This window comes from Rhodofomes roseus (genome assembly GCF_022264815.1).
Source record: "Rhodofomes roseus strain CIRM-BRFM 1785 chromosome Unknown C8Q71scaffold_3, whole genome shotgun sequence".
Taxonomy (NCBI): domain Eukaryota; kingdom Fungi; phylum Basidiomycota; class Agaricomycetes; order Polyporales; family Fomitopsidaceae; genus Rhodofomes; species Rhodofomes roseus.
The window spans coordinates 1,946,536-1,967,890 of record NW_025952959.1 but is presented as its reverse complement, the minus strand read 5'-3'; the positions used below and the strand labels follow the sequence as shown (position 1 = coordinate 1,967,890).

Here is a 21,355-nt window from a genome sequence, read left to right as displayed (position 1 = left end):
CACTCGACGAGTGGAGGCATTAGGGGATGGCCGGTCTGTATGTACTGGCCTGCAGGTTCCACCGAAGGGACACGCTATTACTCACCCAGCCAGGGGGCTTTGTCGCAGAACCACTTTCGGGCACAGATGTACTCAAATCCTGAGGTATTGCGAGGTCTCCGAGATATTCTGCTAAGTCGCCGGGAATTGACTGAACAAGGTCTGTACGCCATCACTGTGGCGAAGTGACTATGGCTAAGGCTCAGGGGGACATACCGGTATATGATTCAATTGAGCTGGGGATGATCGGATCCAGCACAGGGTCCTGGTACCAGCCACTTGGCCCGTAGTATGCCGTGCACGTTAGGGGCTGCAGCATCCCACGATGGTACCTCAGGATCAAAGGAAGGGTACACGGGGTTGACGTGTTGAAGAGGGTTGTCGCCCGCCAGAAGCTTGACCATCGAAGGAGGCAGTGGAAGTGGGTTGTTCGTCTGAGCAATCATCGGAAGAGACGGCAGCTCTGCCTGGGCCAACATCAACGGAGGCAGCTCGCTCGCCCAAGCTATCTGCAAAGAAGGTAGCGACTCGCTCAGCTGAGCGGCCATCGTAGGAGGCAGTAGATCGTTTGTCTGAGCGATCATCGGAGGAGATGGCACCTCGTTCGCCTGAGGGTTCTGCGAGGGAAGAGGTGGCTTGCTCGCCCGAACAATCTGCGAAGGAGGTACGAGTGGCTCGTCTGCCTGGGCCAACGGAGGTGGCTTGCTCGCCCAAGTGATCTGCGAAGGAGGCAGCTCATTTACGGCTGGTGGCGAGGCTGGCGGTGAATCATTCACCCGAGCGATCATCGGGGGAGGAGGAGGCTCACTCGGCGCCCGAGCATGAGAAGGAGGTGACGTATCGTTCGCCTGGGCGACATCGGAAATCGACGACAGCAGCTGGTTCGCCTGAGCGACAGTGGAAGGTAGGGACAAAATGGTGGTCTCGACGGACTCAGATGGAGTCGGAGGTTCGTTTGCCTCAGGCTCGGTATCAGCAGATGGCCGCGAAGGTCGGCCACTGTCTGGTCCCATGGGAAATGCAGAGGCTTGGCACTGGACCGACCAAGTGTTCCCAAATAGCGAGTGTAGTCGCCCCAGAGTGCATTCGGGGTGTTGAGGCATCGCTGCCAGATATCGGCATCCCCGCGCCCGAGATCGGCTCGAGCATCGTCATACCCTTTGCATCGCTTCTTCTGCCACTCGTACTTCGGCCAGGCGAGCGAACATGCAGATGCTCGACCGACTTGAGGAACCCTCTGCGACGTAAGGTTGTGAACCTTAATGAGCCCGTTGTAAATATCGGTGAAGGGCAAACTCTTCGGGAACGACAGGTCGTCTGAACCATACGACCTTGCCTTGAAACCGGTTGGGATCGTCGGCACGGAGAGGGTCACACTGGCTGGTGCTGGTACATCAGTGGTGGATGCCCCAGACGACATGGAGGGCTCAGGCGACCCTACAGAGGCTACTTACTAAACGACCCATCGACGACTCGGCACCCTCTGTGACCAGTTCTTCGTCGATGGTTGGCAGAGTGTTGCTGGGGATGTCGCCAGTCACACCAGAACGAAGGGCCCTCCAATCGGAAGAGAGCGAAGCTCGTGAGACCCTCGGGAAGTGCCCATCAGGCTCTGTGATACGACCAGGGCCAGGCGACGAGCAAGTACGGAGTGGGCTGGGAGCTTGTGGTGCGATTGCCGACTCGGAGTCCAGACGAGCACGCTTCGCAGATCCCGCCGAGTTCGATGACATTGGGAGCAGGTCATCGACAGTCGCAAAGGATCGCTTCCTGCGGAGGGCCTGCATGGCCTCGGACATACCGGGATAGTACTCCATCGGGTCGAAGTCGGGAGCAGCGAGCGAAGGGATCGTTCGGAGGAGGAGGCTCGTCTCACCCCCAGTGATTTGGCGATAGCTATCGGCTGCGATAATAGACCACTTATTCGTCTTCGGGTCGTAGATATGAACGAAGGGCGAGCTGGACTGGGGAGGACAGAGCATATCGCAGAAGGTGGGGTAGTCGCTCAGCCGGAACGCAGGGTGAGTTGTGACGTGAACCGAGGTGATCTCTACTGCCTCGGTCGCTGGCTACAATACAGGAATCAGTTTCGGTGAGATACTCGCAGACGACTGCCATGCTCACCTTCAACCACAGTGAGAGTCCAATGGAGTGTTGGATCTGCTTCTGGGCTTCGTGGATACTTGATTTCCTCTGCGCAGGGCCGATCTTGTCATAGGCTTGCTGACGAGCCGATAGCCATGGCTGTGGCATCTCGTGCCGTAATCGCAGTGGCTGTGCATACTGGGTTGGTCGGGTGTCAGGTGGACATTGGGGCGACCTGGCCTGAGATCCAAGTGGCGACTCAGAGGCAGCATTCAGTGACGCAGAGATGACAGGCTGGGATGGTGCAGGGTCGGAAGAGACAGGCTGGGAGGACGATGGTGTGTCGGACGAGTCGGACGAGTTGGCCTGACAGGATGGAAGCTCTAAGTCAGAACAGAAATGTACGAGACGATAAAACGATGCTAACTATCAATGCAGCTGGACCAGGCTGGACCAGTGGTTTAAATGGCTTGTTCATTTTGCGGATCGCATGGGGAGCACACCGAGGCGAGGGTGTACCCGAAGCGATCGCAGCCCGGGCCGCAGCCTGACAACAGTTTCGGCACTGCTCACGAGGGCACAGCTGATTTGCTGCACGAGAGCATTTGCCACACGAAACTGATCCACCCTGGATCCACCTGTACTCAGAAGCCCTGGTCAGTCAAGCCAACAATAACACATGTAAGTCGACTCACCCCGCCCCATCCGCCAACCTGAACTGCCGATCCTAGTATCGACCCCAACAACTCTGATACCGCCAAAGGAATATCGCGAAGCCGGAGATGTGATAGAATGCTGTGATAGAGTACGAAAACGTGTGGTACCCTGTCACTGACAGATGGGCCAGCCAAATCAGCTGACAGCGACGAACAGAGCCCAGAAAAGGTAGCTTACCGATGTTTTTGCTAGACTCAGCTGTAGTTTGAAGGGGAAAACCGAGTGAAGTCCTTAGTATGACAGACGAGGCGACGCGCACAGCGCAAACACATAAGAGAGTCGCCGGCACGGACAGTCGAGTCGTGCTGCAAAGGTCGGACACCTTATATATACCTGAGGGGACGACCGACGAAACTTTCGTTCAGAATACTCGGGGCGAAACTTTCACGCATGAGAGTGTCTAAACTGAAACTTTCAATCGCGTGTCGGCAAACTTGAAACTTTTGTCTCGGCGGACATTCCATTTTGAAACTTTCAATTTACCAGACTATTATCCTATTCGGAAAGTTTCAGACCGAAAGTTTCGGCATGAAAGTTTGCGTGAAACTTTCATTGAAACTTTCATTTTTGCGGCAGATTTCAACGTTCCCCATTTCTCCCTTCTATTTTCTGGTCATTGCCAAACCTATACATGTACACAGACGGGTATCGTAACATTGGTCAAAGCAAACCTTACGAAACGTGAATGCGACGACAGCAGAATAGCGATGAAAGCAACGACAGCAGAATAGCGATGAAAGCGACGATAGAACAGACGGACCGTGATTATGTATGTACGAGAAACAAAGCCAAGACATAAGCCACCGAAGCACCAGATGACAGGAAGTATCTCGTGCGCGTACGGATGTTACATGTACCCTCAGAGACATGGCCATCAACGTTTGGTCAACGTATGAGAGAGCCCGAGGACCGCCGCGATCAGTCACAGACTAGTGCGGGCGGCCGACGTCTACATCATGGAAGCACCCGCCCTGCGCTGGGCCGCCTTCCTCTGGTCCCTAGCCACACCCACAGTGTTCGAGCGCTGGCGGTCCTTCCCAGAGCATCGGCGCACGTCGGAAGTGGGAGGTCTCACAGGTGGCGACGGCAGTCGGAGAGGTGCATCCGCCTCGCCCATCTGGACGTCTGCGTCCACGCCAGAATCCGAGCTCGCTGTATCTCCTTCCACGCCCTGGTTTGCTCCTTCGCCTTGGTGGCGCGCGGAAAGCGCTTGTGCAAGCCTCGACGCGACTCCTTCGGATATTCGCACACGAAGTTCCGACGCGCACATTGGCTGCAAAAACAAGCCCAGCATCAGCATCAGCATCGCGCATCGACAGTCACACTGGAACTAGCAGACGAAGACTGTGAGTTGAGACTCACTTGCATCGCTGCTCCGCAGCGCCCGTGACAGGCCGGGGCCCGCATCCGATCTTGCGTACGCGGCAGAACAAGCAGGCCATGATGGGCTTCTTCTTGACGGGATCTTTCGCAGTGCCGGGCGACGTGAGCCTGAACATTTGCTGGCCCGGGTGCTCCGCGCCTTCCGGGAGCAGGATCTCGTCGAGCGACATCTGCGGCTGTGCGTTCGCGGGCGCGTCCGAAAGTTCGGGCGGTGTGAGCGAGTCCATCCAGCGCCGCTGCGGTCGAACGTCGTACCCGGGGGCGGGCAGGGGCTGCACGGGCGCGTCAAGCAAGGGGTAAGGGTAGTTGACCGGCGGAGGCGGGGAGGAGCGACTGGGCAGAGGGTGCTTCTTGGGGCGGCCGCGCCCGCGTCGGATCGGCTGTCCGTGTGAGCTCGAGACTTTCGGAGCACCGCCGGCTTTCTGCGACATGGAGTTGGCAGGCTGCACGCTCGGTGTTGCAGTCACAGCTTGGACAGTCTGACTGGCAGGAGTCTGACTCTGAGTTGGGTTCGCAGCAACATCTCCCGGGAAGGGGAGGTGGTCCATGATGGGGCGGCCTCGGTGCGAGGGGACCGTTGGCGCGGGTGGCTCAGGAGACTTCGTGACGGGAGTAACCGGTGTCATGGCGTTCTCGAGTGTGTAGGAGCGATTGTTGTGGATCGGCCTGGGCGGCATGGCTACGTAGTAATCTTGCTCGTACGGGTCCTCGTCGGGCGACTGCGGGGGCAAAGCGTAATACGCATACGGCTGCGTACGTACATGCGATCCGTCCTCAGCCATGTACGGAGTAGGCTATCAAAACATCAGCTGAGTGAGTAGCTGTAGAAACCGAAGAGACCTCACTGCAAAGCCGATAGCCGTGTCACTGGGAACATACTCGTACTCATCCTCGTTGAGCCCGAGGTTATCGTCAGTATAGTCACAACCACCGGACACGCCGGCGCCCTGATAAGAGGAATAGGAGTCGTATGCAGGCTCGGTCTTGACAAACGGTACGGCATCCGCCTCCTGGCCACACGGCCCGTATGTACTCAACGGGTGGCTGTTGCCTTCGATGTACTCCGGAGTCAGTGGTGCGCGAAAGACGGGCCGCTCACTGGTCGACCTCCGCCAGTCCATGTCTTCCTCTTTGATCTCCTGCTTGACGTTGGCAGGCACTGACTGAGGATGCTCGCCATGCGGCTGTGAGAGACGGAGGTTTCGTCTACTCGCACTGGGAGGGAACGGGCTGCCTGGCGGCTCGAACGTTGGTGGTCGCTCCGCGACCGAGTCGTAAGTGGGTCGTGAAGGTCGTGTGCTGGCGAGGAGCCGGCCTGAGATATACGGTCGGGTTGGCGAGGAGCCGCCGCGACACGTATACCGACGTGCACTAGCGAGGAGCTAGCGTGGCACGAGTCGTCGAGTCTTGGCGAGGAGCCGAGACGCGAGGAGCCGTGGACGTACGCGGAGGTGAGGTCCGCGAGGTGAAAGCGTGCCTGCAGCGAGGAGCCCAGGAGGCCAAGACGGCGAGGAGCCGCTCTTGGGGTAGGAGACAGCGAGGAGCTTCTCCTCAGAGCGGCGAGGAGCTCGCGCTGGGCGCCGAGGAGCGAGGAGCTCGCGCGGCTGGGGACTTACCTCCTGGTTCGGACGGTGCGGTATCGCACACGGACGAGTGTGGTAGGAGTTCAAGAAGGTCTGGCGTCTAATTGCTGGACGCGCGCGAGATGACTGCGAGCGCGCGCTTACGTAATTACAGTAAGAATACAAGATGTACTAATTAATCTAGGGACGCGGTACGAAAGCCTGCGGGTCGCGATTATCGAAGGTAGTCCTATATACGTTAGCGTACGCAGCCTTGATGCGCTCTACCGCATCCATAACAGTGCCCCCCATCGCGAGTCGCAGGTCTTGAGCGATGTCGTCCCGTAGGTTCCATTCGAGCATGAGCCGTCCGATTGCGAACCAGTGCCTCATGCGTACCACGTCGTCGTCACTGTCGAAGTAACGCGGCTCGTCGGCGGATGGATATGTTGTCGTTCCTTGTCCCCACGCTCGTCGAATACGGTCGCGTACTCCTGCCCAGATGGCCCCCCGCGCTGCGTCCGTCGTGGCCGCTTGGAGACTTGGTAGCCGCCTTGCCGCTAGTCGTTCGAAATTGTATCGAAACAAGAACGTCCGCAAACTCCAGATCTCGTTCTCCCTTTCGTTCGGGAGAGGGTTCCGGAACGGGTCGATGGCGCCGTCTGGTAAGGGACGAGCTGGATTGGTCCTAGCAGCTCTCACCAAGTTAGGAGGACCTCGGAGGTTAGACTTCCATTGACGGTGGTTCCGCAGAACCCAATCCTCCGGCTTCCTCTGCAGACGTAGAAGACAGGGTCCACGATTTTGCAGCCAAGTGATCGTGCTCAGGTACCCTTCGTCGCCCTCCGCTAGCAAGAGTTGGGGAGAGGGTAGCGGCGTCCCCGCGTCTTGAGGATAGACCGGCGCGGGACCCAGCTCGTCTTCTCCCTTTAGCCGGAGGACTGGCACGTTTCCGTCACGCTCGAAGGGATGGTGGAGGTATTCATCCACCTCGGCGGCGGAGTGCAGCGGAAGGCGGGTCCTTAGAGGGACTCCGGAGGGTAGGCTGACCGTGTGCAGCTCGTCAACGGTTGGGGCCGTCGGGGGAGTCGGGAGCGTGTGGGGGGTTGCTTCCGAGATCCGGCTCTCGAGGGGTAGACCCATGCGTTCGAATAACGAAGTCTTTGAGCGCTTTTCATCGGGACCCAGTTCTCCTTCTTCCAGAACAGGGATCTCTGGAGGATTCAGTCGAGAAAGGAGGCTCGAGGGCTCCAGCCTATCCAGCAGGGATCGACGGGGAGGAACCGGAATAGCTGACGCAAGTCGTTGTTCGAGGGGTAGCGAGGGCGTCAATGGCGGGGGAGTAGCGGGTCTCGTGGGGGCCCGTTGCTCAGTAGACGACGCGGGGCTTCGCGAACGCCTACTAGGCCCAGAGCTCCTTTCCCTCCCTCGTGTCGGCGCGTGAGGCGTCTCCTCCCTTCGATTGAATCGACGGCGGTCGTCGAAGTCAATCCTTTGACCCGGAGGAGGACGGTTCATCCCGCGGGGGGTGTATCGGACCGGGGAGAAATGCAGCCGCCGAGGCGATCGCCGGCGATCGGATTGTCGTTCCGCGAGACGGTCTCGGCGGGGGGAAGGAGAACGGGACCGTCGCCGGGAGGCGCGTTCCAATGGAGCGGGGGAACGTCCCCGACGCGGCGGGGGAGGCGACACGCGACGAGGAGGAGAGCGATGACGCGAGGGACGAGCGGGCAAGCGCGAAGGAGACGTTCGACGAAGAGGGGCAAGAGGAGTGATTGGAGGAGGCAGGAGGGACAGTCGTGACGACGGGGAAGCGCGTCGCTTACCCCGGTCCAGCTGACTCGAAGAGGCCGACGAGGAGGTGAGGGAAGGCTTCGTCGCAGACTCAACCCGCTTCGAAGGAGGCGGAGAACCAAGGACCATCGGGGAATCGACTCGGGGAGGAGGGGAAACGTCCATTCTCCTTCCCAGGGGAGAAGACAACCTCGGAGGCGACGAAAGAGGGGTAGGATCGGGGGCGGGCTGATTGACCCATCCTTCCTCTTCTGCGACGGAGGTGAGCGCGGCAATAGGACTACCGGCTAGCGGTCGAGCGGAGGGGACTGTCATGGGCAGAGACGGTCCGGCGACCGGGGCGGGTCGGCGAAGGCCACGGGATTTCTCCCAGTCGAAGTCCGAATCTTCGTCAGCGGACAGGAATTCCGCGGCGCGTTGCTTCTGGCGACGCGACGACTTCTTCGTTTTTTCGGGCGGAGGACCGTGCTCTTCCTCGTCCCAGGGTTCATTGGACAAACGTCCATCGACAGAATGGATCCGCAGGAGGAGTTGAGACGCTGCGGGACCTTCACGGCGGGAGTACCAGACGGGGATACCGAACCATACTAACCGCTTGATGAGGTCTTCGTCTGACCCTCGAACCCAACAACCGACGCCGACGAGGCTAGGAGATGGGGCAGCAAGACGCCCTTCGTCAAACGCTTTCTGGAGGTAGGAGCGGTACGCGTACGCCCTCAGCTCCAGTAAATGGCGCTGGATCGTCGCCACATGCTTGCGGGCCGTCTCGAGATTGGAGTCGATGTACTCGAACTGGTACCTAGCTTCCTTGACGTCCGCTGGTCGGAGGACCAGAGACTTGGGCGGGTCTCGATCTCTAGAGAGGAATCCCTCCGCCCGAAGGAGTTCCGCATCGTACAGGCCCGTCAAAGCTATGATGAAGTCCGAGTCGGACTTGCCCTTGCCGCTCTGGTTGTTGAGGATATGGAAGTTACCTCTCCGTCCATTCCTCTTGCAATCCAGAAGGACGTACGCAGGGTCGACTCCTTCCGCGCCAGGAGGTATCTCGTATATGAAGGGCAGATGGCCCCTGGCGCTGCTCCAATATTGCGGGTGGAATCCCGGCTCGAATATACCCCTCCTACCATCTGAGAGAACATCCTCGTGGTCCCGCGGGCCCGGCGGAGGGGAAGGGACGTAGTCGGCGTTGGGTGAGACGGCGTAGGACCCGTCCTCCAGAGCAGCCATAGCACGGACCGCCCGGTGAGCCGAATACAGCGGCCAGTTTTTATCCCTTACTTGCGGCCTCAAGGGAAGGACCTGGTAGTCCATAGGGACCCATAGGGAGGAGCGGAAACGTGGCAGTTCCCTAGTCGCTCTCGAAGGTCGGGACATGTCGACGCTCAGGAGGTTCGGAGTCAAACACTCTTGAGGGAGCACGAAGGAGAGGATAGAGAACGAGACGAAGTTCGGAATGTCGAACACCCGTCTGGATGAGGCGCAGAGGTTCGGAGCTTTCGAACACTCGCGAGTGGTAGTAAGAGAGGGAGGAGGTCGCGCGCTAAAGGCGCTGAGCTAGCTACCTCCGCGACGCGGTCACGTGGGGAGTGTTCCGTCGCGGATCGCGTACTACTCGCGATCGGAACTTCGCATAACTATGGTAATTCTAACTGTACAGTACGGGTCGTTGCTATATACGGGGTCTAATTGTCAGACAGGGGAACGGTCGAACGTTCGCGCTAGCGGGTCAAGTTATGGATCGCTTTGAATTCGCGAAGGATCTCGTACGCGTTGGCGAGATGCGAGGCGGGTTCCCAAGTGTCGTATACTGGACTGTATCCTTTCCAGCGTACAAGAAACTCGAGGCGATTGCTTCTTGACTTGTTCCTTCTCCACGCTACGATGCGTTCGACTTCGTATTCTTCCGCAGCCAAGATCTCCGAGTTGCGTGGGTCCGGCAGGACGGGGCGATTCACGCCCATTACGGATCCGTCGGATTCTTGGTATCTGCGAAGGTGCTCGATGTTGATGACCGGATTCATGGGATAGGTGTTGGGCATGGCGAGCTTGTACACAAGAGGGTTAACTTGCTCCTGAACCAGGAAAGGACCCAACATCTTTTGTACGAGCTTCTTTCCAGTGCCCTTGACGTCGACTAGTTCCAGCGAGTGCGGGTTGACTAGCACGCGGGAGCCCACTGGGAAGGTTTCCGGGCGACGGCCCTCATTGAACGTCCGAGCAGCTTGTTCTTGAGCCATGGCGATAGCGTCACGAGCCCTTTGTCGGTGGAGTTCCATACTCAAGACGAACTCGGTAGCTCTTTCGCTAACAAGCAACGGACGTTGCTCGTAGCGGTTAGTGCCGCCTATGAAGTCGGCCGACCCTTTTGGTTCGAATCCGTAGAGCAGGAAGTAAGGGGAATACCCGGTTGTTGAGTGAACGGATGAGTTGTACGCGTGGGCGAGGGCTGGGAGCCACTGGGACCATCCTTGTCGGTCTCCTTGGACGTAGGCTCGCAGCATGGTTTCCAATCGCTGGTTAACAATCTCCGTTTGGCCGTCGTGCTGAGGGTGATGGGAGGACGAGAGGGAGAGGTGAATTCTCAATTCTTCGGCGACTGATCTCCAGAATTCCGAAATCCATCGGCCGTCCCGATCGCTAATGATATGGTCCGGGATACCAAAGCGGAATATGACTTGCAGTACGAATAGGTGGGCGAATTCCACCGTATTCATAGTCCCTTGACAAGGAACGAAAAGGGCATATTTCGTGCATCGGTCGACCACCACGAATATGGCGTCGAATCCGTCCGAGAACGGCAAGCCCGTGATCAGGTCGAACGAAATCCATTCGAACGGTCGGTCGGGTACCGGGTTCGGTCTCAGGAATCCAGCTTTCGCCCGGTGGTCGGCTTTCGTCTTCTGACAAACGTCACAAGACATGGCGTAGTCCTTGACATCTTTCCGCAGGGTAGGCCAGAAGAACCTCGAGTTGATGCGCATAGCTAGCTTGGCGGGTCCTTCGTGTGCTGATTCATAAGGAGAGTCGTGAATCCTGGCAATGAGAGGGAATACTTCAGCTCGAGGGACGCAGAGTCTGGCAGGGTCCGAGCCCGTCCGCATGTATAACAATCCTGAGTCGTCCGTGAAGAAACATTGTCCCGCAAATTTCTGTAGACCTGGTTCTGATGCCTTCATCCACTTGATTTTGAAGAAAGCATCTTTGGCGTAGCTCTTCACGAACTTCTCGCGATATTCGTTACTAAGCTCAATCAGAGCAGTCGGTAGCGAGACATCTTCGGGTGGCCCGTAGAGAGTGCTCGGATTCGTTGTCGCGATAGCGGGCGGCTTGGGATCTTGTTCCGTGGTCGCGATGCCGTCTCGTTTCTTCTTAATAGGCACTACTGGGGGGCGCCGGTGTTCCTTGAATCTCGTAGAGACTGGAGCTGCTAGCTTATCTTCAGTGTTGGCGTCGTCTCGGGCCTCGTCGTAGTTCGGGTCTCTCGTGCAGATCGGAGAATCGATCATGCTCTGAGTATCCTCGCGGTCCGAGCAGATCGGTGCTTCGGTCATGCTCTGGGTATCCTCTTCACTCCACTTGTATTTGCCCCCCACGTCGAGGCCCGAGTCGTCGACGGGGGAGTTGCTGAAGGGTCCCCAAGATGGAGCGGCGTCGAGGACATCTTCCCAAGAGCGAATAATGGTCGCGGCTGCTGCCATCTTCACCGCCGGAGATCGTTCTGCAGCAGACTCGGCGGCCGCGGGTTTGACTTGGTCAGTAACAATTGGAATCGAGGGGTCGGACAGTGGTGAATCGTGAGCGGGAGGCTCTCTGGGGAGCCGCGATAGAGGATCGACGTTGGAATGAACTCGACCCGCTCGGTGTACGATGTCGAGATTAGGCAGGTAAGCCGCGAACACCGCCCCCCAGGCTGCTAGTCTGCGATTGGTGTTCTCATAAGTCCTGGCCCATTGGAGCGCTGCATGGTCGGTGACTAGAGTAACCTGTTCGCCTTCTATGAAAGGCTGGAAGCGGACAAGACCGTCCTTCGCCGCTAGAGCCTCTCGTTCGGTCGCTGAGTAATTCCGCTCAGCTGGTTTACAAGTTCGACTCCAATAGGCAATGACCCTCTCCACATGGACGGTCGTTTCGTCCAATGTGGAGGCCCATTGCCCTGGTGGGGGGCTATCGTCGAATTTGTTGGATATCCGTGAGGTGAGGCTGGGAACGGCGGATCCTTCTCCGAACGCTTTGTTCAACCGGTCGTAGGCTCGAGTGCCTTTGAGATCGCCTACTCGGATAGGTTGTACTTGCTGTAAGCAAGCTCCTAAAGCAATATCGGAGGCGTCCGTATACAACCGGTATGGATTGCCGGCCGCAGCATGAGCCAGGACCGGTGCGGATTGGAGAACGTCCTTCGCACGCTGCCATGCTGATTCGCACTCGGCCGTCCATTCCCACTTATGATCCTTCTTCAACAGCTCGAACAGGGGTGAGACGATGAAGGAATAGTAAGGGATGTAAGTGGAAAAGTAGACCGTCATGCCGAGGAACGTCTGCAGGTCGAGTACGCGTTTGGGGCGTGCTAATTCCTGAACGGCCCGTACCTTCTCGTGATGAGTGGAGAAGCCCAAGCGCGACACCTTTTGTCCAAGCAGTAGGATTGAGGTGTATCCGAAGTGACACTTAGGGGGGGAGAGTGTGATGCCAGAGGAGATAACGGCTTTAAGGACCTTGTCTAGGTGATCGATGTGCTCGTTCCAGGACCGCGAATACACGACGATATCGTCGATGTACACCAGAGAGAACAACCAAAGGTACGGGGCTAGAACTCCTTGCATCACACGCTGAAAAGCGGAAGGACCATTCCGCAATCCAAAAGGTAATCGTTTGAATTGGAACAGCCCGTGGTGCGTGCGGAAAGCAGTCTTTTCTCGATCGTTGTCGGCGACCATGAGTTGCGTGAATCCAGATAAGGCATCGAGAGAGGTGAGCACTTGCGCTCCGGACAGAGCTTGGAGGATTTCGTTTTGTCTGGGAATAGGGAATTCGTCCGGTACGGTGACAGCGTTGAGACGTCGGTAGTCTACGCATAATCGAGGTTTACCGTTTCGGTAGGCGATCAGTACGGGGGCCCCCCAAGGACTATTCGACGGCTCGATTACGTCGAGATTCAACCAGGCTTCGTGTTGCTTGTCGATAACCTCTCGTTTAGCTGGGGACGCAGCATACATGGGCAAGGATACAGGCCGCGCGTCCGGCTGGAGTTTGATTTCGACCTCGGTGGGGTTCTGACCCAGCCGTCCGTCGAAGGCAAAGGCCGCTTGGTTCACGCGTAGCATACGAATAAGTCGGTCGCGTTGCTCATCGGGCCATTCTGGGCCGATGTCCAGTAGTTTTTCCAACTCGCTTGACGGGTAGGTTTCCAAGTCGGGAAGCTCGGCGGTCTTGGGTCCCCATTGATCGTCGACGTCTTCGGACAAACCCGACGCATTATCATCCGCAGGGAGGGTATCAGAAGCTCCACGTATAAATGTCTGTACCGAAGCTGCATGAGCTAGCAACTCTGGAGTGGAGTCGGCGAAGTATCCTTCGGGTGCATGGAGTAGACCCAACGTCTCGCCCTCCCGGATCATATATGGTCGGTCCGTGGGGTTGGTCACTGGAACGTACAAATGACCGGTATCGATCATAGTAGGAGTCGTCAATAAGAAAGTCCCGTCCGATTGACCGAGTACAGTCTTTTCGATGAACCATTGCGATTGGGTGCCGAGAGGGAGTCGAATAGGCACCGGGCGACAAGAGTGCGGAGCTATTCGCACATCTTGTGCCGCTAATGCTGAAGGACGTTGGGTTTTGACGAGTTCTCTATGACGATCCGCTCGGCGTCGACGATGCGTTTTTGCGCGTACAAAACTGGAGTCGGCCGCTCTGACCACCACCTTGAGACTGGGCCTGTCCTTGCGTACTGAAGAGGACGCGGGGATCGAATACCCAGTGTTTCCTACTCGGATAGCAGAACCTTCCGTAACGCTGCGAGTAACGCTTAGCTCGTAGTTTACGTGGAAGTCTTCTCCTAGGAGTAGCGGAGCGGACATCCCTGGAACCACGTAACACTCGGCCGTCATTTTAAGGACATGACCTTGTTCCGTCTCGACGTATACTTGTGTCTGAATATACCCCGATATGCGGAACCCTCCAGTCAACTGGAATAAATTCATGCGGAGTCCTTGCTTGACCTTAGGGCGAGAGGCGGCCGGGAGCGATTCAAGGTATTCTTGAGAGATCAAAGAGATGTCGGCCCCCGAATCTGCTCGGCAGGTTACGGTAGGGTGTGACAAACATCCTAGACGCAATGGAAAAGACAAGGCCGCGACTCCTACTGTCGAGTGACCAGCAGGTGGATCGCGCACTCTAGCCAGGGGAACTATTAGAGGCTCGCTTGACTTCGGAGGAGCGCGGGCGACAGGGACGTGGTCGTCCACCGCAGCTGCGGTCCCAGCGAAGCGATCCGGGTGGCTCTCGTAATGAGAGGAGCCGTCTACTGATAACGCTTCCGCAATCATATCAACCAGAGAGCTGGTATGATCTCGTTTGGGAGAGTCAATCTCCTCGAGGATATGCGGGTGGTCGAGCGGCAAAGGATGCAAAGGGCGCGACGGGATTTCGTCGACGTCCTCGCAAGCTACTCTCAGGGAACGCTTCAATCTTGAAGAAGCTTCGAGCTGTTCCCCTTCAGCCCTGCGCACATCCGCCCACAAAGCGCTAGACAACCTGGCATTGCTCATGTTACTACAGATATAGGCGACAAACGCCTCCTCGTACTCCTCGTTCTCCTGGTCGTCGCAATCGTACTCAGAATTGATTAGTAGAGCCCTCCGTCCGACGTCGTATTCGTTCCAGTGAGGACAGTCCCGATCCCAATGGAAGGGGCTACCGCATACTCGACAATCTCCTGGGGGAGGGCGCTTGCTCTTGACGGAATCGTCTCGAGGGTATTTGTGACCAGCTGGAGGCGGCCTACGACTCGCTCCTCTCGTCGGACGAGACGAAGGAGTCCTCGACTGGATATTGAGAGCAAGGGCTTCGCGTGCGGCATCTCCATTCGCTGCAACCGGAACGGCGTTCTCGTTCACGGGCGCAGGAGCGAGAGAAGGGTCGTCTCCCTCATCGAGGTCGGAAGCTGCACTTCCAGGTAAGCCATCCGCCGCGAAAGCGCGTCGCGCCGTGGAGAAGTTCCGCGACTCGGGTTTCGATGCAGGAAGATGAAGTAGTTGTTCGTATTGCGAAGTGCGAGCGGGGGCCATAGACGCGAAAGCGATCAACTCGTCCGACTTGTCCGCTACTTTAGACATAAGGGCGGCGACTGTCTCGATGGAGTCGAGCGAGAGGACGGTGGACCATGTGGGAGGAGCGTTCTGCATCACCGCCGCTATCTCGAAGGCCGGGTTTTCCAACGCGCTGGTCAGATGGCGGTGGTACAGTAGCCTTCGGTCTACGAAATCCATAGGAAGTTCTTTGTCATGGCCGGGTTGGCGGAAGCGTTGACCGTCATACTGAGTTCGCAGAGAAACTTCAAACTTGTGCGTGAAGAACTGGAGCTTGATGCCTTCGTAAAGGTTCCACCAGTCGGACGAATACAGTTTCTGAGTTGGGAAGTCGAGAAGTTGCCACCAGCGCTCAGCACGACCAGTGAATTTGTCCGGGGCAGCCGCTCCAAGGTCTCGCGCTATAGAGTCGTTCTTCCGGGCCAGGTTATTCATCTTGTGCAGGTAGATGAGGATCGTCTTGTGACTGCCGTCCCATCCTGGTATTGAATTTCTCGTGATTTTCTGATCCAGTCTGAGGCCAACCTCCTTAGGCGCGGGGATCTGGTGGATGATGATAGTGGGCCGGTTATCCGGAGAGGATTCCGATGTGGTAGCTCCTCCACCAGGAGGCTCTCCTCCAGGCGGACCACCGTAAAACCGATCAGGGCGTCGTCGTCCGTAGGGATCCCTAGAGGAGGGGTGGTCGTTTCCGCTATTTCCGCCTCCACCTCCGCCTCCACCTCCTCCGTCCCCTCCGCCTCCTGGAGGGCCATTTGGTCCGGGAGGGCCGCCGGGTGGAGGACCTTCTCTTCCCCGGCTGGACTGACTCGAGTGCGAGGTACTCGGTGGGCGGGAATCGCCGCGTTTCTCGTCTTTTCGATTCGGAAAACTCGACGCAGGAGGGACATTTCCTCCATGCGTGGAATGACCGGAAGTACGAGATTCGTAGACGAACGTTCTCTTGCCGTCCGCGCTAGCCGACTGACGCGTTTGTTCGTAATAATGGCCAGCGTAATGAGGCGGAGCATCCCGTTGAGGAGAGCTCTGTCGAGAGGCAAGCGTCGGAGGTTGAGGTACTGAAGATGGTCGAGGAGCGGACGAAAGTCGAGAGGACGGGAAGACGGCGTCGCGCACTGTTTGCGCAGCCGCAGATTCAGGGAGAGCGACCGAATGCCCTCGCGGCCAGGGTGCGGAAGATCTTCGCTCGGAGGGACGCGGTTCAGGCTCGGCAGCTCCAGAATCATGAGCCCTCGAATCTCTTCGAGGATGAGGAGGTTCTTGGAATTGAACCTTTCTTCCCACATCTTCGACCACATGAGGAAGCGAGAAATCGGGGTTCGCGAGACTGGTCCGATGCGAGAAGCGAGGACGCGTGTCTACAGTAGGAGGGAATCGAACACTTCCTCCTGCTTTGGCGGGAGAGGAAGGTTCGGAGGAGACTGAGGAGAGCGCACGGGTTAGGTCCGATTCGACCCGCGCGGCCGAAGACGTCCGGGAGGGGGGCCCCGCGCTCTCTGCCATCGACACGGAAGCTCCATGTACCACGGGGGTTACAAGCAGAGAGGACGGAGGCCATTTGAACCGTTGATCGGGCGGAATTTGCAAGTTCGTTAGTTCCGAGTCGATTCCTTCCGCGTTTCCCAGACGCCTCAAGACGACCGCTTGATATTCGGGCGTCAGGTTTGAGAAGATGTCGGGGTGGTCGAGCCACTTGTCGATGACCATACGCTTGGAGTTCGAGGATCGGACGTGTTGACTGAAATCCGAGGCGGTAGACTTGACGGACTCAGGGTAGTTTGCTCCGTCGTGAAGGGCGCGTCGCTGGTGGATCAGCGTGATCGCCTTGGCCGCTCTGTACTGCACGACTCGGAAAGCGTCTGAAAGCAGCCCCCGCGATGCGGACGCCCGGAGGGCTCCCATGAGGGAATTGGCATGGTCGGTCTTCCATTGGCGGTGAGCGTCTTCCAGGCGTAGCATCTGGTTGACTAAAGACTCGAGCCCTTCCACTATGTAATTGATACGCAAGATGGCTCGAGCCTTGAGTCGATAACGAGCTTCCTTTCGCTCGAATTCGGCGGCGTCGATGACATCACGAGGATCCAGGTCTTCAGCGATGAAGACGTTTGCTTCCTCGAATAGAGTGCTGAAGTTTCCTAGAGCGTCCCGCGCGTTGAGGTCGTTGAAGATAGCTTGAGCTTCCGCGGGCTTGCGAAGGTGGACCTTGAATCTACCCGTCCCATCCATTAGATCCTTGAGGTGAACCTTGTCGACTGCGTCCTTAGCGGCTTGCATAGCTTCGTCCACCGAGACCGAAGGGTTCGACGGGGCCGAGTTATGGGAAGGATCGTTCGAGTTCCAAGGAGTCGACGTGGCCACCGGTTGGGGAACGTAGACAGGCATTCCGGAGTTGTTGACCTCCACGGGGCAAAACCAATTCGCGGGGGAAGGAGTGATAGGAGGCGACCGCCGGGCACTCCATCCGGGTGGTAACGCCGTCTGCGAGCTGCCGTCGGCCGGTCGAGGTCGAGGCGACTCGACGAAAGTTGACGGCTTGAGGTCGTGCGAGGGTTGAGCTCCCGTGGAGGAATCGTCGTCGAGACTCCCCGGGACGAGCATCGTCCGCGGGAAGTTGAGGGGAGCGACCGGATGGGGAGAGACCGAGGAGCGGAGACTTTCGCGCACTCGGTCTAGAGGGGGAAGGGAGGAAGTAATGGGCAACTTACGGGATCCTCCCGAGTCCTCTACGTCCTCTATAGATGCGACTTTACTTCGGGCCGTCCCCTCTGGAGTCGGAACGGAGATTTGTGTGAAAGGTGAAGCCGATCCCGAAGGGAGGGCTGACGAGGGGCGAGATGGCCGTGAGGCGTCGCCGAGAAATGAGGTGCCCGCCGCGGGGGTGCGCGCGGTCATAGCGGCGGGTCGAAGGGGAGACAGACGTAGAGGTTAAGGCCTACGAACCGATGGGGCAGTGGACCGTTCCCCTGAGTGTCCACCAATGTGAGAGACGGAGGTTTCGTCTACTCGCACTGGGAGGGAACGGGCTGCCTGGCGGCTCGAACGTTGGTGGTCGCTCCGCGACCGAGTCGTAAGTGGGTCGTGAAGGTCGTGTGCTGGCGAGGAGCCGGCCTGAGATATACGGTCGGGTTGGCGAGGAGCCGCCGCGACACGTATACCGACGTGCACTAGCGAGGAGCTAGCGTGGCACGAGTCGTCGAGTCTTGGCGAGGAGCCGAGACGCGAGGAGCCGTGGACGTACGCGGAGGTGAGGTCCGCGAGGTGAAAGCGTGCCTGCAGCGAGGAGCCCAGGAGGCCAAGACGGCGAGGAGCCGCTCTTGGGGTAGGAGACAGCGAGGAGCTTCTCCTCAGAGCGGCGAGGAGCTCGCGCTGGGCGCCGAGGAGCGAGGAGCTCGCGCGGCTGGGGACTTACCTCCTGGTTCGGACGGTGCGGTATCGCACACGGACGAGTGTGGTAGGAGTTCAAGAAGGTCTGGCGTCTAATTGCTGGACGCGCGCGAGATGACTGCGAGCGCGCGCTTACGTAATTACAGTAAGAATACAAGATGTACTAATTAATCTAGGGACGCGGTACGAAAGCCTGCGGGTCGCGATTATCGAAGGTAGTCCTATATACGTTAGCGTACGCAGCCTTGATGCGCTCTACCGCATCCATAACAGCGGCGTGGCGTAAGCATAGGAAGCCGCCCAGTACACCTGCCTGCCCGGCGCCATCGTTGAGTGCTCGTGCTGGGTGCCGTGATGATATAGTATCGTCTGAGAAGTCCATATCCACAACGCATTGCATTCATTAGACATGCCCGACGTAGTCTATAGGACAGGGAATATCACTCACGTATGGTGCTGGGTAGTTCGTCACAGGCACAGGCTCATGGCCCGCGCTCGCGATGGGCGAGCTAGATGCCGTATCAGGCGGGTGAGCAATCTCGCATTACGATGACTGCTCCGCAACACAGCCAGAACGCTTCGCGACGCACCGTTGGATTCCATCCACGCCGCTACCGTGGGACGCATACGAAACACCGTAATCAGGATTTTGGATGTGAGGCCAAGACCGAGCGTCCAGCCATGCGTGGGTGGCAGTGTACGTGTCAATTGTATCTCCTGGTCGACGACCGCTCGCTGTGTGCTGTGCAGGTCCTTGTGCTTGCAGGGCGTACGCGAGACTTGTGCTACCAGGGACGGGCACGGCGTGCAGGGCATGGTACATGGTTGGAGTCGGAGTTGGGTGGGCAGCGTACATGGTTGCTGATGGGTGCGATCAAAAGTGCGCGCGCAGAAGCAACTCCAGCAGCGACGGGCTCGCACCCCCGTGACAGCGGGGCAGATCAAATAGCGGGCGAATGGGCGGGTAGAATCAGGAAAGGGGGTATGTTTGAGGCGAATTCGGGCGCATTGCACGCGCACTTACCGCAACGCTGGGCAGACAGACCCGACAATAGGCAGACCTTGGCGCCCAGGACGGCTGCTCAGATCTACGAGAGATGTAGCATTTATTCCCTGCACGTAAGCGTATCACTGGCTATCAGTGGTATCATCGCCCGGGCGTCCGAATCTGTGGTACGCACTCGCCTGGTGCTGACATGGACAGTTGCCTCCCTGTCACTCTTTCCCACCGCTCGATTATCCTGCTGTGATCTAGGCGGTCGAGGTCGAGCTTGAGTCCTCTAAACTCAGATGAACGTGTGGGTGCCACATCCTGTCCACGAACTCGCCTGCATGCCTCATGGACCCTTAGGCTACTATAGACGGCAGATAGCCGGGCGACGCCATCGACCTGACGCATCTGCCTACCAGAAAAGGTTAGCGTACCAGCAGGCCATCGTACGAAGCGTACTAATTGAAAAGAACTCGCCGGCACATAGCGCGGCATCCCCAGGCGCTCGACCGTCGAGCCGACCCTCCTCCCGTGCAATTTCGCCCCTCCTTCTGTCATCGGTTACGTCAGGACAGCCAATCTACTGTCGGATTTAGTCCGTAGCGTATGGTGCGAATTTTTCTCCGAACTGGTTACTTACTGAGTATGTTCGCGCCTTGGGACACTGTGTCGCACAATTGCGCATGAAGAACGAAGGGTCTCTCCACCCGCTTGCGATCTTCTAGCGCACAGGATCTAGAAGCACAGGCTTCGCCCCAGTGCCAAGTAGCGCGTTCCCGGTGATCAACTATAGCATGTGCACATTTCAAACCGGGCTTGGCTCCGTGTCGACGAGCTTCCCAGCGGCGCACAAAGCCGACGCGATGACCGCGACTCGCTCGCTCGCGAATGGTCCCAGTACACCCTCAGGCCTCAGGCCATAGCTGTGCGTGCAGATGAATGGAAGCCGACGTAAACATCTGCAGTCGTATCGCCCAGGGACGGGCCTTGGCCACGTCAGCCCATCTCTTCTCGCCATTGTCCAGCTTGCGGCGGCGCCGCCCAATTTCCGTCCTTAGCAGCTGCGGCCGAGATCGCGTTTCACGAACAGAGCGGCGCTGCGAGGCTCCGATGGTGCGCGGATTCGAGTGTGGCGACACTAGTGCCATTGGCCCATTGCGTTATGCTCTGTGCCGGCCCAGGGCGCAGTGCGGTCTCGGATAGGAGCTCGCGCCGATTGAAGCTGACCTGGGGAGGGATCCGTAAGGCGGAGTCACTCAGCAGAACGGTACTGGTGAATTTATTTGGAATAACACCTACTGTAGCCGTACGTCTCTGGTCAGCAACGTCGACTCCGGGGATACAATCGATAACTCCTACCTGTACCTGCCGTCACACGAACAGCCACTGAAGGCCACGTCCGACTCGCCCTGTGAAGCACGGTTAGTAATCTTGCACGCGACTCGATTCGAGACTCGACTTACCGATGCTGTTCTCTGTCCCCAGGCCTCGTATTTATGCTTCGTTCGCGTCAGCACGGTGGGGCCCCGTTACCTCCCGGATTCGTGCGTGCGGTGTCCGCGGAAGCGAGCGCGCCGCTGCGCTGGCAGCGGCACCCCAGGCGCGTGTGTGCGCGTCGGATGTGCGCCGTTGCTCTGCAACATGAACAGTTTTGCGCCAGGATGTCTCGGGTGCACGCATCAATTGGAAGACCCGCCGCCGCCGCACACTTGACATTCGCCTCGAAGCGTGCATCCGCCTCGCGCGAGGGTAGTTGCGAGGAGGGCCTCTGCGGTAGGCAGGAATGGTACATGCACTCTCGACTGGCCTCCCGCTCGACGTAGAGGACGGCCGAGCCGATCATGCACAGCGACATCAGTGCAGTCCGGTTGCGAAACGCGTTGGGTGGACGGTGCGACGCGGCGCAGCGTCGTACGAGAGTGCGCAAACGCGTTCTTCCCTGTGGTGCCACAAGTTCACCGAGTACAGTACTTGCATCCAGCCCCGTCATGCAACTGAGCAATATTCATCTCGTCTTCCGCGAACTCAGAAGCCCTGCCTATCAACCTCAACGCGTCGTTTCTCGCACATAGCAGATGCTCTCCATCACATCG

General features: G+C 58.2%; 3 protein-coding genes across 3 annotated transcripts; all 3 read right to left on the bottom strand.

The window, feature by feature from the left end:
* Positions 1-27: 27 nt before the first annotated feature.
* Positions 28-8,954, bottom strand: C8Q71DRAFT_885542 (uncharacterized protein; the record flags this gene model as incomplete). The annotated part of the gene is made up of 9 exons (XM_047928549.1): positions 28-998; positions 1,040-1,419; positions 1,481-2,108; positions 2,164-2,490; positions 3,854-4,114; positions 4,263-5,018; positions 5,070-5,606; positions 5,670-5,933; positions 6,003-8,954. 9 exons carry the CDS (start codon positions 8,952-8,954, stop codon positions 267-269), a joined length of 6,837 nt encoding a protein of 2,278 aa, XP_047783290.1. The 3' UTR covers positions 28-266.
* Positions 8,955-16,245: 7,291 nt separating this feature from the next.
* On the bottom strand, positions 16,246-17,779 carry C8Q71DRAFT_721028 (uncharacterized protein; the record flags this gene model as incomplete). The annotated part of the gene is made up of 3 exons (XM_047921401.1): positions 16,246-16,308; positions 16,412-17,556; positions 17,593-17,779. 3 exons carry the CDS (start codon positions 17,777-17,779, stop codon positions 16,246-16,248), a joined length of 1,395 nt encoding a protein of 464 aa, XP_047783289.1.
* A 747-nt stretch (positions 17,780-18,526) lies between these two features.
* C8Q71DRAFT_721027 (uncharacterized protein) lies at positions 18,527-19,127 on the bottom strand (the record flags this gene model as incomplete). Its single annotated transcript, XM_047921400.1, has 3 exons — positions 18,527-18,694; positions 18,720-18,780; positions 18,862-19,127. 3 exons carry the CDS (start codon positions 19,125-19,127, stop codon positions 18,527-18,529), a joined length of 495 nt encoding a protein of 164 aa, XP_047783288.1.
* Between the last annotated feature and the right edge of the window lie 2,228 nt (positions 19,128-21,355).